Source organism: Hemitrygon akajei, chromosome 21 (assembly GCF_048418815.1).
Source record: "Hemitrygon akajei chromosome 21, sHemAka1.3, whole genome shotgun sequence".
NCBI lineage: Eukaryota > Metazoa > Chordata > Chondrichthyes > Myliobatiformes > Dasyatidae > Hemitrygon > Hemitrygon akajei.
This window is the reverse complement of record NC_133144.1, coordinates 46,636,825-46,652,006: the sequence shown is the minus strand read 5'-3', so window position 1 is coordinate 46,652,006 and position 15,182 is coordinate 46,636,825. Positions and strand designations below refer to the sequence as shown.

At 42.1% G+C, this 15,182-nt stretch overlaps 1 protein-coding gene across 1 annotated transcript in view; it reads right to left on the bottom strand.

Annotated features, from left to right (window-relative positions):
* Nucleotides 1-15,182, bottom strand: part of sgpl1 (sphingosine-1-phosphate lyase 1) — a 96,066-nt gene that overhangs the window by 39,913 nt on the left and 40,971 nt on the right. The window contains exon 7 of the mRNA XM_073025351.1: nucleotides 2,722-2,810. Coding sequence (XP_072881452.1) covers nucleotides 2,722-2,810 — 89 coding nt within the window. The remainder of the gene's footprint in view (nucleotides 1-2,721; nucleotides 2,811-15,182) is intronic.

Below are 15,182 nucleotides of genomic sequence, written 5' to 3'. Positions count from 1 at the left end.
TCACATTACACCTCAGTCCCTGTCAAAGAAGACCAGCCTCAGCCTATTTTAGCAGGGATTGGTTTGGTTGAAAACCATAATGATACAACACCACACAATTCCAACAACCCAGGTAGGCTCTAAACCATCAATGCAGTCTGTGACAGTTTTCCCAGGCGCTCCATTTTCCTCGCATATCTCAAAGTAGTTGTCGGCAGGCCAATCAGTCGGGAATTCAGAATAGGTTACAGAAAAATCAGTGAGGGAAAGGAATTGATCAGAGTCAGCATTGACTCAATGGGCCAAAATCAGAAATTATTCCTTACTGACATTAAGGCTCAGCTTTACAGCTTCGAAGTCAAACTTCAGGAAAGAAAGACATAACTCTACACTCTCCCTCACCACAAGCAGCAGAAACCAGAAGTACTTAACAAAGCAACATTTCACAAAGCAGCAGCTGCAATTGCACAGTTAAATGTGACAGCAAGGTCAAATGGCTTTTGCCAATGGGCAGACCACAGAAGTGGAAAGGGATATTTTATCAAACTCTGTTGAGTTCCAATGAAATCCTACAGGATACAGGCCCACTCAGTGGCCACTTAATTAGATACACTTGCTCTTCAATGCAAATACATAATCAGCCAGTCATGTGGCAGCAACTCAATGCAGAAATGCATGCAAATATGGTCAAGAAGTTCTGTTGTTGTTAAAATCAAACATCAGAGTGGGGAAGAGTGTGACTTTGACCATGGAATGATTGTTGGTGCCAGACATGGTGGCTTGAGATCTCAGAAACTGCTGATCTCCTGGTACTTTCACGCACAACAGTCTCTAGAGTTTACAGAGAATGGTGCATAAAACAATAAACATCCAGTGAGCAGCAGTTCTGAGGGCGAAAATGCTTTGTTAATGAGAGAGGTCAGAGGAGAATGGCCAGACTGGCCGAGCTGACAGGAAGATGACAGTAACTCAATAACCACACGTTACAACAGTGGTGTGCAGGAGAGCATCTTTCAAACCACAACACGTCAAACCTTGAAGTGGATGGGCCACAGCACCAGAAGAGCACAGACATACACTCAGAGGCCACTTTATTAGGTACCTAACAACATGGCCATGGAGTGCAAGTTGATGGCATTTACTGAACACATTTCAGAACCAAAAAGCTGGATGTATCGTGCACAAACCACCATCGCAACTTAAAGCAACACTTACTGGATTGAATTTGACTAGATAATGAATATCTAGTCAACACATCCATCAACTGTTGTCAGCTTGGACCGTTATTCTTGCTTAAATAAGATAGACATCAAATTTGAATCTGATGAAGTTCAAGGGCAAAAGCAAACTGAATAGTAAATTGGCTAAGTAATATGAAACAGTAGCAAAAATGGTGCTTCTTCTGACACAATGGAATGGACAGTTGCATCAATGACTTGCACTGCGTTCCCCAATTTGCAGATAACCAATGGCTGACACATTTGTGAAGAGAAGGCTAATAAAGGTGTTACAAACAGGCCAGTGGAAGGGGTAGATAATACACCGGAAAAAGCAAAGTGCACAGTTCTCAAAGTAGTACAGCAACAGAAAGATTTTGGGGATCATCTACCAAAATAATTCAAGTGGTTAGACACTTTAATTACATGGAGCAACTGTGACTTCTCCATGGAAGAGAGGCGGTTTTGTTGGAATATGATTGTGGTTGCCGAAATCATGATGGTTTGAATTTATTCCCACTGGCAGAAGGGTCAAGAGCCAGGAAACATTAAATGAAGGCAATTGGCAAGATGACCAAAAGCGAAATTAGGGTCTGGAATACACTAAATGGGGTAGTAGTAGAGGCAGATTCAAATAGTGCAGTTCAAATGAAGCTGGATACATACCCTAACAGGAAACAATCTGGGGTAGCAAGAAGAGAGGGCAGGAGAATGGGCTCTTAAGTGAAGGTGGTTTGGGCACAACAGGCCCAAGCAACTTCTTTCTGTGACTATCGACCAGGAGCTAGACAAGCAGGCAAAATAAATTAACAATCTGTATAGCATGCTTCATGCTGAAAAATATTGTAAACACTTCACAGCAGTGTTAGCAAGTAAAACTGACACACAATTATATATGTTATTAGGGCAAATGGATAAATGTTTGGTCAAAGTAGGTTTCAAGAAGCAACTTCAGAAAGGTCAAGAGGGAGACACAGCAGTTTAGGAGATTGCAGAGTTTAAATATGGCAGCCGATTGAGTAGTGATGGAATCTGGAACAACTTGCGCAGCACAGCACGAGTGCATTACAAGCAGGCAATGGAGAGACCGTGCAGCAAAATTCTACATATTGCTGATTGAAAAGACATGAGACAAAGTGGAAAGAGGGAGAGAGATAAGTCATGATTTATATACATAGCCTGATATACATACAATCTATGCATGCAAGCTAAATTTTAGTATATACAGTCACACTCAACATTTACATGTACATTGTGTTTTACAGGATTGCTATTATATTTATGTTTTTTTTAAATGCTGCATCAGAAATAGGGTAACAATCATCTTGTTCTACTCCACACTCATGTACTGAAGAATGACAATAAACAACCTTGAATCAAAACTCAAAATAATGTGGGCTAAATCAAATATTATGAAGTCCACATTATGAAATATTAAATAATTCCATATCACTTTCATGAAATGAGAGGGCCATTCTTTTGCTTTTTTTAAAAATTGATTTTGTACACATTAACAGTCACTTACATTTCAGGGTACTTCACCCCTCGTTCCAGTCCAAGGTCTCTGTAGGCTTTGCAGGCCATGAGAATGCTTTCAGTCCCACCAGATGTTACCTAAAAACACAAGGGCAGATCAAAGTCTTAATATTGTTATCATCACAACCCATGGCCAGTATGTTACAGAAGCACTTACCTCTCTAAGAAACTAGTGAAAACAAACCTTTGACAAACCAAACCGAGCTAAGTCAAACAATAACTACTACCTGGAATCAAAAAATGGTTCAGCCAAGGAAGGCACTAAGCCTGCCAGTCCATGGTGGCTCTCAAGAAAAAGAATGCTCTTAATCCAGACTTAACCAATTTGTAAGGAATGGTAACAATAATCCACTGGACTTGAAATAAAGTGACAGTTTTAATTGTCAGCTCACCACCTGGCCAATCGAGGGTGGAGAATAACTGTGGCCCTTGCCAACACGTGAAAGAGAACTTTCATTAGTCATCTAAGTGAAAGCAAGGACACATTTAGGTTTAGTGCTACTCCAGAACAAGGCAGCACTCACCTCAGTCAGAGTATGGGGAATGGGACTCGAGCACGAGGGCAATGTTCCACTAAAGTACTGAGGGGGTGCTGCACAGTCTGAGGATGAGAAGCTGGCTTGCGGCCTACCCACCATCTGAAGTGGCACAATCGAGCCAATGGTAAATATCTGAAGCAGAATTTGAAAGTTATCCCAGGTACCCTGGAGAAAATTTAGCCTTCAATCAATATTGTAATGCAAATCATCTGGTAAGCACACACCTCCAGTTCTGAGTATTTTTTGTGTGCAAACTGTTGTCACTTCTCCAAGGACAGTGACTATATTTATAGGCCAGAAAGCTAACAGACTTTTGCACTCAAGTTCTGAGAAGTACTTGAACCTGCAACAAGCAGTCTTGTTTCTATTTCACAGAACCACTGAGTCTACCACAAGATGTATTCAGAAACAGCTAGTGCTGAAAAAGGTGGAGAACTGACAGAGGAAGAACAGTTTCATCTTGCAAATACTGAGCGTACTCAACCTCCAGCTCAAAATAGATGGTGCATTACAAACATCATCAGCTGAGTCCGCAGAATTTTGTCTACTGTGGCTACACATGGGAGCATTCCATTCGCTTTAACATCCCTTAAGGTGGTGAGGGAACTTCTTATATATACCAACTCCTTCTTTACTCTCACGATGAGATCAAAGCAGGCCTTTTAAGTACAGAAATAACCCACAGGCATGCAGGATTATTCCACCATTAGAAAGACAATACATCATACATTTCAATCAATTTCAAGAGTTTAGTCTTTGTTGGTGAAATATTTTTCCCCATGACTCTCTCTGCCATTTGTGTACAATGGGAATTTGTGTCTCCTATAATTAAATCTTGTACTTAAGCTTCTGTTTTTGACTTGCAAGATACTCTCTGTTCAGTTTTGCAATCTTTGTAATCTATCCGAACTGTGCCAACATGAAAGCGCACAATAGACTACTCTCTTGTTGTCAGGATCTCAGATAGCGATGAGGCAGTGTGCAGGAGTGAGATAGATCAGCTGGTTGAGTGGTGTGCAAGCAACAACCTTGCACTCAGTGTCAGCAAGGCCAAGCAATTTATTGTGGACTTCAGGAAGGGGAAGTCGAGGAAACACACACCAGTCCTCATTGAGGGATCAGCAGAGAAAAGAGTGAGCAGTTTCAATTTCCTGGGAGTCAACATCTCTGAAGATCCATCCTGAGCCCAACATACTGATGCAGTTACAAAAATGGCATGTTGGCAGCAATACTTCATTAGGAGATGTGGTACCTCAAAGACTCCAGCAAATGTCTACGGACGTACCGTGGAGAACATTCTAACTGGATGCATTACAATCTGGTATGGAGACACCACTGCACAGGATCAGGGAAAAGTTGCAGAAGGCTGCAAACTCAGTCAGCTCATCATGGGCACTAGGCTCCCCTCCCCAGTACTGAGGACATCTTCAGAAGGCAATGCCTCAAAAAAGACGGATTCAGGACTCCCATCACCCAGGACACTCACCCTTCTCATTGCTACCATCAGGGAGGAGGTACAGGAGCCTGAAGACAAGCATTCAACATTTTAGGAGCAGTGTCTTCCCCTCTGCCATCAGATTTCTGAACAGACAATGAACCAACCCATAATCAGCACCTCACTATTTTTCCTCTCTTTTTACACTACATTTATTTTTAATATACATTTCTTATTGTAAATTTATAGATTTTTATCCACTGTACTGCTGCCATAAAACAACAAATTTCACAACATATGCCAGTGATATTAAACGCGATTCTGACTCTTTAGACTCTGCTAAATTTCAGAAACAGACATCAATTGCGAGGCCAGTCGTTCTGATTAAACGTAATGACCTGAAACACCAACTGTTTCATTCTCTGCTGGCGCTGCCTAGCACAAGTACATCCAGTATTGATTACCCATCCTTAAGCAGCCTTGAGAGAGCGATGAGGCATCCCTTCTGAATATGTGCTGCAGTTTCATATAAATCAGAAGCTTTTTAAGCTACTTTATAGAGCAATTATGAGCCAACTGGAATGGTGTTTGCCCAGAGACTCAGACACAAAAAGTGAATTTTGTGGATTTTGTAGTGTGAACCAATATTAGGGAGCCAATTGGATTTTAAACAAGAATCTGAGAGCTTCTTTGCTACTTTAAACATAAAATTCCGATTCCATGTGTGTGAATTGTTATTTTCAATTACAGTAATATAGCCAACCTGAACATCAAAACTCTCATCAAAATTATAAATGGGAAATAAAAAGCACAAGGGCCTGTACTCACTGGAGTTTAGAATGAGGGGAAATGTCATTGATACTTGTTGAATATTGAAAGGCCTAGATAGCGAGGACGTGGAGAGGATGGTTTCTATAGTGCGGGTCTTTAGGACCAGAGGGCACATCCTCAAAATACAAGGACGTCTCTTTAGAACAGAGATGAAAAAGAAGTTTTTTTAGCCAGAGCGTAGTAAGTCTATGGAATTCACTGTCGTATACTGCTGTGGAGATCAAGTCACTGGGTATGTTTTAAGCAGGGGGTTGATAGATTCTTGATTAGTAAGGGCATCAAAAGTTACAGTGAGGAGGCAGGAGAATGGAGTTAAGAGGGATGATGAAATGATGGGGCAGTCTCAATGGGCCAAATGGCCTAATTCTGCTCCTATGTCTCATCGTCTAAAATTATTGGTTTTTATAGCAGAGTGAGACAGCAAGTAACTACTGTCAGGTTATCAGAACAATTCAGCTGCTTTACTGGCATCCTTCTCTGAAATCATCCACATCTAACTGACCACAGTTGCCACACCAGCTGGAACCTTTAAACTTATTACAATGTCTAAAAGTGCTTCAAGGAAGCACTCCCAAACAAATGCCAAGACCAAGCCACAGAGAACATATCAGGGCAGTCAGTCAAAACCCTGTTCAGGTGATGGATTCTCAGCAACTGGTGCAGAAGGAAAGGAGAAAGGTTGGGATTGAGAATTCCACAACTTGGGATCTCGACATGTGAGGGCAAAGACACAAATGATTGAACTTTTTCCAAGGATAATCAACAGCTGAGAATTGAGGTGTGGTTGGTTGATGCAAGGGACAAAACTACAGAGGGATTTCAAAGGTAAAACTTGTGTGACCTCCCAATTTACACTGTTCTAGTCTGAAAGAATGCCCACTTTCACAAGTTGTACTCACTCACATACAGACATTGTAATTCATCCTCTAGGTTGTACTAACATGATGCAGATAAAATCTTAGCACTTGAAGTTTTCAAATGGAAGTCTATGCTTACACGCAACATGAGAACATAACACCCTTGCACCTACATCGATGCTTTGAAGACACCTACTACTGGAATTTAGTGCCAGCATTGCCTTACAAGTCAACTCCAAAGGCATCACTTGGAATAGATTAAGCATGGCAGCTATTCCCGACAATTTAGTTATTACAACAATGAAGTCTTGTTCTGTAAACACTGAGGAGACTGATTATGAACACAAATTTCATTTGTATACTGCCTTCTCAGCATTTATCTACTGAATAATTCAACAAAATATTCCAACCCAAACAGGGTAAAATAAAATTCCACAAGCCACTTAAGGGGCACAAGGAAAGATACCAAAATAGTTTGGTGAAAGAGGAGAGCTTCAAGGACCATGTTTTCCATGGTCCAAATCCTAAAGATAAAGAGCGCTCCTCTAATTTCACCCTTTATTCTTACAACGTCCTTCAAGCCGGATAGAAAAATTTATAAATTCAGATCCTTAGTACAATAATACAGCACAGGAACAGGCTCTTGGACCCACTACATGTTGAATTAATTAAACTAGTAATTAAATGCCTAACTAAACCAATCCTTTCTGCCTACGCCACAACCATACCCCTGTATTCTCTGAACATTATTTAAGATGCATCTGCTCATGTACTTTATGCGCTACTCATTGATAAACCTATTAAAATAGACTTAATTCTTTTTATAGCATGGGACCTATTAGTCTGTTCTACCCACTCTGCTCCTGCAATAAACCTACCATACAGGTTCCGCTCTCTACTACACACATCTCAGCACTGAAAACACTTCTGTATTCAAACATATCTAGTTCCCTTTCATATCACATCCCCTTTACCATTACAGGGAATTTCTAAAACTCGCATAATCCCTCAAGACTCTCAGTCTAGACTGTGGCGTGGAAAAACCTGGATATCACAAAGTCCATCAGAAAAAAATTCTTGGGACCAAAAGAAAACAGTGAGTGAAAGTGGTCTGGCAGCAGTGCATCATTAGATTAGTTTAGCTTGCTTGGTCATGAGGTGTCACTTCAAACCAAATATTCTCACAAGGTTCAATTTTTGCCAGAAGTCAAAATTGTTTATTTTCTTTGAAAGGTCATTAGCGATAATGAAGAAGAAAGTGTGTGGAAAGACTGAAGGCATTTTTTAATAAGTAAAACACTTAGAGATCAACTGTGAAAACATTAGACCATTAAAACTCCACCCCACCCCCTACCACGGATACTGGCTTGGCTGCTCCCAGCCCCTAGTCCGTGTTGAGACGTCATGACCTCAAACAATCAATTACCACGCAAAAATCTAAGATCAGCTTTAAAGAGAGAGTGCCAGACCTGGCACCTGCAATCATCCTCATCGCACTCAAGGCAACACCCCATACCACCAGGATCAAAAGTGTAGCTTCTTCCATCAACTCCCGAGCCAACAGCAAAACTGTCAGCAACACTTTGGAAACACTATCACCCTCTTCAAACAGTCTGCACCAAAACAGACTTTTTCTTTGTTCTAATTGTTTTCCTTTTTTGTCAAATTTTTGTACAATGTAAATTTTTCTTGCAAATGTCACTTATCTGATGCTATGTGCCCGTGCCACTGCTGAGAATAAGACTCCAGAATCAGAATTACTATTGCTGACATACGTCAAGAAATCTGTCTGGCAGCAGAGGTACCCTGCAATACATAAAAGTCACTACAAGTGCACAGAAATAAATAAATAAATAAATAACTAGATATTCATGCTTGCGCATAAACTTGACTTTGAGTTCAATGACTGAAACTGCTCGAACATTTCCTTTTTTAAAAAAAAGCTGTGCAGTTTAACCATTGCTCTGAACAGGGAATTTTTACGTGGCCTGAAAACCACACAGCACATTATATAAAAGAAAATGCCAGCTGTTTGGTTAGGAAGGCTACGAGCGTGGGGGCATTTCAGTTACTGAGTGGCCATGCACCCACGCAACTCAGAGGCAAGGGCAGCGCTATTCACATCCAGGAGGAACTGACCAACAACACACACAAAATGCTGGACGGAACTCCGCAGGACAGGCAGCATCTATGGAGAGATCCTGCGATGCCAACTGTTTACTCCTCACCACAGAAGCTGCCTGACCTGCTTAATTCCTCCAGCACTTCGATCCATAAATCACTCTGGATTTACAACATCTGCAGAATCTCTTGACTTGCATCGGGGTAGCGTCAAACAAACCTTTCTTAATATTTTATTTGCGGGCAGCTGTAAAACTTTAATGCTACGTCACGATGGGAAGCCTTACAGTAAGTTAAGGGTTAAATAATTGCATAACTATATATGCAAGTCATGCGTATTTCGGCGTTTCTGCTGTATGATAAAGGATCTTTAGATTTAGCAACAATGCTAAACGAGAATTGAGACAACGTGCAAATATTCCTGTTAAATTGGACATTCAGTGCAGTAGGTGAAATGAGTTGCATTAACGTTCATTATTCAAAGATTACAATCAAAGACAAACCAGTCAATTCTGTATGGTCATTAAATTAGGGGAAGACAAAGAGATAAAAGCAACGGTTCAGAAGATTAGATCTGCAGTATGAGCAACTTGGGAACGGGTTAGCCTTAGAGAAGGAGGAAAAGCAGAACACAGATTATAGAGCAAAGTAATTGCTAACCGTCAAGCAAATTTCACACAAGATTGGTAACCAAAGGAAAAAAAAATCAGGAGATCTTCAGACATCTGAGAACAAACTGTTAAGAGAGCAGGAGCAGAATGAAGAAGCAGTGTCCCAGAGAAGACTGGAAGTCGAGATTCAGGTGCCAAAGCTCTGCCGGTAATCCGACATTATCAGATACTGTCTTTGTATACTTTTGAGTAACTTAATGAACTTCCACTTAATGTGGAACTTGGGTAGCTGCAAGTTATCACACTTACATTTGACATAAAATTCCTTAAATCCACTTAAAATTAATAATTTATGGCAAAAAATCAGCCCACTGCTTCCAATTGATGCGTGCTAGCACTTGTGTTGCCTTGTGAATCATTTTTTCTTTCCTCACATTTAACTAGCTTCTCTTCATGGGCAAGTGTTTTATCCCCACCCTTTCAGAATCAGATTTATTATCACTGGTATGTGTCATGAAATTTCTTAACTTAGCAGCAGCAGTTCAACACAATACATGATATAGAAAAAGAAAAATAATAATAAATAAATAACAATATATGTATACTGAATAAATTAAAAATCATGCAAAAGCAGAAATAATATATATTTAAAAAGTGAGGTCATGTTCAATGTCCATTTAGGAATCGGATGGCAGAGGGGAAGAAGCTGTTCCTGAATCACTGAGTGTGTGTCTTCAGGCTTCTGTACCTCCTTCCTGATGGTAACAATGAGAAAAAGGCATGCCCTGGGTGCTGGAGGTCCTTAATAACGGATGTTGTCTTTCTGAGACACCACTCCTTGAAGATGTCCTGGGTACTTTGTAGGCTAGTGCCCAAGATGGAGCTGACTAGATTTACGATCCTCTGCAGCTTCTTTCAATTCTGTACAGTAGCCCCCCCCACCCCCACACCAGACAGTGACGCAGCCTCTCAGAATGCTCTACACAGTACATCCATAGAAGTTTTTGAGCATTTTTGTTGACATACCAAATCCTAGTGAAGTATAGTCGCTGTCTTGCCTTCTTTATAGCTGCATCAATATGTCGGGACCAGGTTAGATCCTTAGAGGTCCTGACACCCAGGAACCTGAAACTGCTCACTCTCTCCACTTCTGATCCCTCTATAAGGATTGGTACGTGTTCCTTTGACTTACCCTTCCTGAAGTCCACAATCAGCTCTTGTACATTCCTGAGCAAAAATATCTCTTCTACATCTGCTCAAACAAAACCTAGAAGAATTTTAGGGACCACTCATTCCTAAAGGAAAGTGCCCTCTCACCTGTTCCATTTTTTCTGCTCGAAGCAGGTTTAAAGACCCCGAGTCATCCTTGAGGTCCAATTCCATCCCTTGCTTAACCTGCAGGTCTACATTATTGAGAACATTCGAAAAATCTCTCGAGTTACACAGACCGACAAGTCTGTCAGCAGAATCTGTGATGGATTTTCTTTATCAGGTTGCAAAGGATAGGATTATAACAACAGAGAGAAGAACCGCACAGCCAACTATAAGCCACTGATAGTTCTAACATAATTACCTCAGACTTACTGTAGCAAGTCGCTTACATTATTACCCTTGAAAACTATCACTCCCAGATTCCTTTTAGTACAATCAGCTAAAACAGTCTTAAAGTTAGCAATCAATTCCATGAGCAGCGTTTTGAAATCCCCAAGCCAAGGACAGCTCGCATTGCAAATCCAATGTGTTCAATGTAAGGACAAATTAGGAAGCCTCTGATAGCAGTGTCTATTCTGCAATTAATTCTTGCACAGAAAGAGCAGGTGCTCAGGTGGGTCCTGGCAATGATTTTTCCTTGCACTTAATAAGCAAGGTGGTACTGTCAGTGTTGTCACTGGATAGTACTTTTGCCTCAGAGTTAGCTCAGTGCGGGTTCTGTGTTAAAACTCCACTCAACACACACTATATGTGGAATGCTCTGCCCCAGAAGGCAGTGGAGGCCAAGTCTCTGGATGCATTCAAGAGAGAGTTAGATAGAGCTCCTATAGATAGCGGGGTCAAGGGATATAGGGAGAGGGCAGGAACGGGGTACTGATTGTGTATGATCAGCCATGAGCACAGTGAATGGCGGTGCTGGCTAGAAGGGCCGAATGGCCTACTCCTGCACCTACTGTCTATTGTCAAAAGACTGGAGGCAAAATCCTGCTCTAACTTGAGGCTGGCTACAAAAGCCAAAGCCAGCGGTATCGAGTTAGATTGAGGCCATTAAAATGATTAGGGTTGGTTTGGGTCAAGGCTATACAAGGCCGATTCAGTTCTCTATCCAGACCAGTACGATTAGTGTTAATGCGTGTATCACTAGGTCCTCATTAATAGCAGGAAGTTACAAGAGACTGCAGAATCTGGAATCTGAAGCAACGAGTAATCCGCTGAAGGAACTCAGCAGGTTGAGCAGCATCAGTGTGAGGGAAGGACCTGATGAAAGGCTTTGACCCGTAACATCAACAATTCCTATCCCACAGATGCCGCTTTACCCAGAGTTCTCCCAGCAGGTTGTTTGTTGATTAATAGCATTCTGTGGCAGCACAGTACAGTCGGCCCTCCTTATCAATGCGGGATTGGTTCCGGGACCCCCCGCAGATGCTCAAGTCCCTTATATAAAATGGCATAGTATTTGCATATAACCTACGCACAGCCTCCCATATACTTTAAATCATCTCTAGATTACTTATAATACAATGTAAATACTATGTAAATAGTTGTTATACTGTATTGTTTAGGGAATAATGACAAGAAAAAAAGGTCTGTACATGTTCAGTACAGACACAACCATCATAGCTCTTTTGGGAACGCTGATGCCCCCTCGGCATCAGGCGATCCCGATTCTCCCGTGATCTTTACGCTCTTGAGGCTGTAGCGCTTTACATAGCGAGCCAGCCATCCCTTACTGGACTTAAATTCCTTCCTCTCACTCACAACACAAGCAGCGAACGAACGAGACGCGAGGCGAACAATGCTCAACTTCTGGGTTTTCCCGATCCGCGGTTGGTTGAATCTGCGCATGCGGAACCCGCGGATAAGGAGAGCCGACTGCATTCAATTATTAACAAGGATATATGCTCAATTGCCACTGAGTGTACGTTTGTGATCTTCTGCAGCAGTAGCCCATCCACTTCCGAGGTTCAAACAAGAGAAAATCCAAGTGACACACAAAATGCTGGAGGAACTCAGCATTATGGAAGAATACAGTCGACATTTCAGGCAAGACCCTTCAGCAGGACTTCACTGATCGACGTGTTGTGCATTCAGAGATGCTCTTCTGCACATCGCTGTTGTAACAGGTGGCTATTTGAGTTACTGTCACCTTCCAGTCACCTTGAGCCAATCTGGCCTTTCTCCTCTGCCCTCTCTTATTAAGGCAGCGCTTCTGCCCACAGAACTGCCACTCACTGGTGATCTTGTTTCGTGCACCGACCTCTGCAAACTCTACAGCAGGGGCTCCCAGTGGGTTTTATTGTGCCATAGAGCCTTACTATTAACCGAGGGGCCCATGGTCCCCAGGTTGGGAGCTCCTGCGAATGTTTGCATGAACTTCCTAGACTCAAACCATCCTGTCTGGCACCAACAATTATTCCACAGTCCAAGTTGCTTAGATCACACCTTCTCCATTCTTATGTTTAGTCTGAACAAATGAACTGCTTGGAAAGGTCTGCAGGTTTTTATACAAGAGCAGCAACACGGTGATTGGCTGAGTAGATATATACATTAATGAGCAGGTGTACAGATGCATAAAGAGGCCACTGAGTGCATATAGAAAATATATGATTCAAGTACTCAAACTTAATCAGGATTGAAATGGCCAAGGTCTGGTCGGATATGCCGAAATGGAACTCCAAGGGTGACAGTCTAATCCCGTGGTCCCCAATTCGGGGTCCGCGGACCACTCGCCTAATGGTATTGGTCCATGACGTAAAAACAGTTGGGAACCTCAGGTCTAGTCCAGTAATGGGAGGATGCTGAACTATTAGAGATGCTGTCCTTCAAACAGAATGTTAAACTGAATTATCTCCACACCCTGGTTAATGTGAAAGGTCATTATTCCGACTTAAGACTTATCCCTAGCTGGCACAAGGGCCAACTCGGATTTAAACGCCGGCCAGATAGAGCGAAAAGGCAGGGTGCTGGGACGGGACGCAAGGATCAGAACAATTTCATTCCTCTCCCACAATGTTCACTCCTCTCTCCGCGGCGCTGTGGCTGTGAGTCTGCTCCCGCTGCTGCGCGCTTTGTATCTGCGAGCTTCGTGTCAGCTTGCCCCACTATATGATGAACTCCAGACCGAGGCTTTGGGCCTACTCCAGCTGCTCCAGGGATTTGGGTCTATGGACTCAATTTGGTTCAGAATGCTGTTGCTTGCTTCTACTGTTTGCATAGTTTCTGTTTTTTCCCGTTTCACTGAGCACTGGGTGTTGGTCTTTATTTTATTAAAATTGGGTTCTTTTAGGTTTCTTGCTTTGTGACTGCCAGTAAGCAGGTTAATCTCAAGGTTGTATAATTTACTTTGATAATAAATGTACATTGAATCTTTGATGAGGAGCATATAGTGATTCCAAGAGTCAATATTTATCTTTAAATCACTCTGTATGGGAATTTGTGCACATACTAATGGGCTTATGTTGTTAGAGCACAAAGTGGCTGAACTCAACAGGCTTTTAAAGATGCACTGGAAATACAAGTCTTTATCTCTATTCAAAGCTCACATCAGTAAGATCAAAAGTTTTAATAATCACAATATGGGATCTCAGTCTACAAGACCAAACCATGGGAATGAGATAAAAAAATAAGATTTCAATTCATGGCAAAAGAGCAGAAATGTGTACTCTCTCTCTCTCTCTCTCTCACACACACAGAGTCAGCTCAGGGACAATGGATTGAAAAAGATTTCCTTTCCCACTCTGTTTTCCAGACCACATATCCAGGACAAATCTGTGATTATAGTTGTGGACATAAAATTGTTCACTGTGCATTATCTGAGGCCTTACTTTAACAAGGCTTGCACAGTGCTGGCTGCACAGTGGAAGACGTCAGTATGCAAGGGGCAGCATAGTATAGCGTGGAAGCTATTACAGCGTCAGAGAGCTGAGTTCAACTCCAGCTGCTGCCTGTAAAGAGTTTGTACATTTCCCCGTGACCATGTGGTTTTCTTCCGGGAGCCCCGGTTTCCTCCTATATCCCCAAGGCATACAAGTTACTTGGTTAATTGGTCACATGGGTGTAATTGAGTAGTACAGTCTCATTGGCTGGAAGGGCCTGTACTTCCAATTAAGAATTAAAGATAAAATAAACAACTTACATTCAGTTGGCCAGTAGGCTAAAGTCAGAAGACAACAAATATTACAAGCGTCTGTGTGAACTTTCCATACGGACATCCAACTGCATCTAGTCTGGCCAACACCACGCTCTCTTTATGGAAACTCAAACAGTAATTCCACAATCTTCTCCCCCCTCTATCCCTCCCAGGCCACAAGCCAAACACAGGTGAAAGATTGCCCCCAGATTATCACTCAGCCAAATATTCTGACTTAGTAACAATCTGATAATGAGTTCCCCTCTCAGTTCACTTCAATGGACACCAATTACATATGTGCCTGGTCTCCACGAATGGTACTAAGTGTAGGCTGCTTGCTGCTCTGTGCTCCCTCGACAACCACAGCCGTGACGTCTCCATCGCATCTGAGTAGCAGCGTTTCAGAAATTCCATTGGTCTGCTCAGTCACAGGCCAGGAAGTAGGGACTACAGGACGTGGAGCAGGTCACAAGATCCAGGAAACCCCTCAGTGTCTTCATTAGGTCTTCTTGATAGTATCTTGGTTTCAGTCAGAAAAGTCTGAAAGAATGTCCCAGCTCTTCACGGAGAGCTTCTACACCACTTTTATAAGAATACTGAATGGTGGCTTTGTATGACAAGATGAACTCACCTTCACAATCTACCTCATTATGATGTTGTACCATACTCTCTATCTGCACTGCACTTTCTCTGCAGTTGTTAAACTCGATCCTGC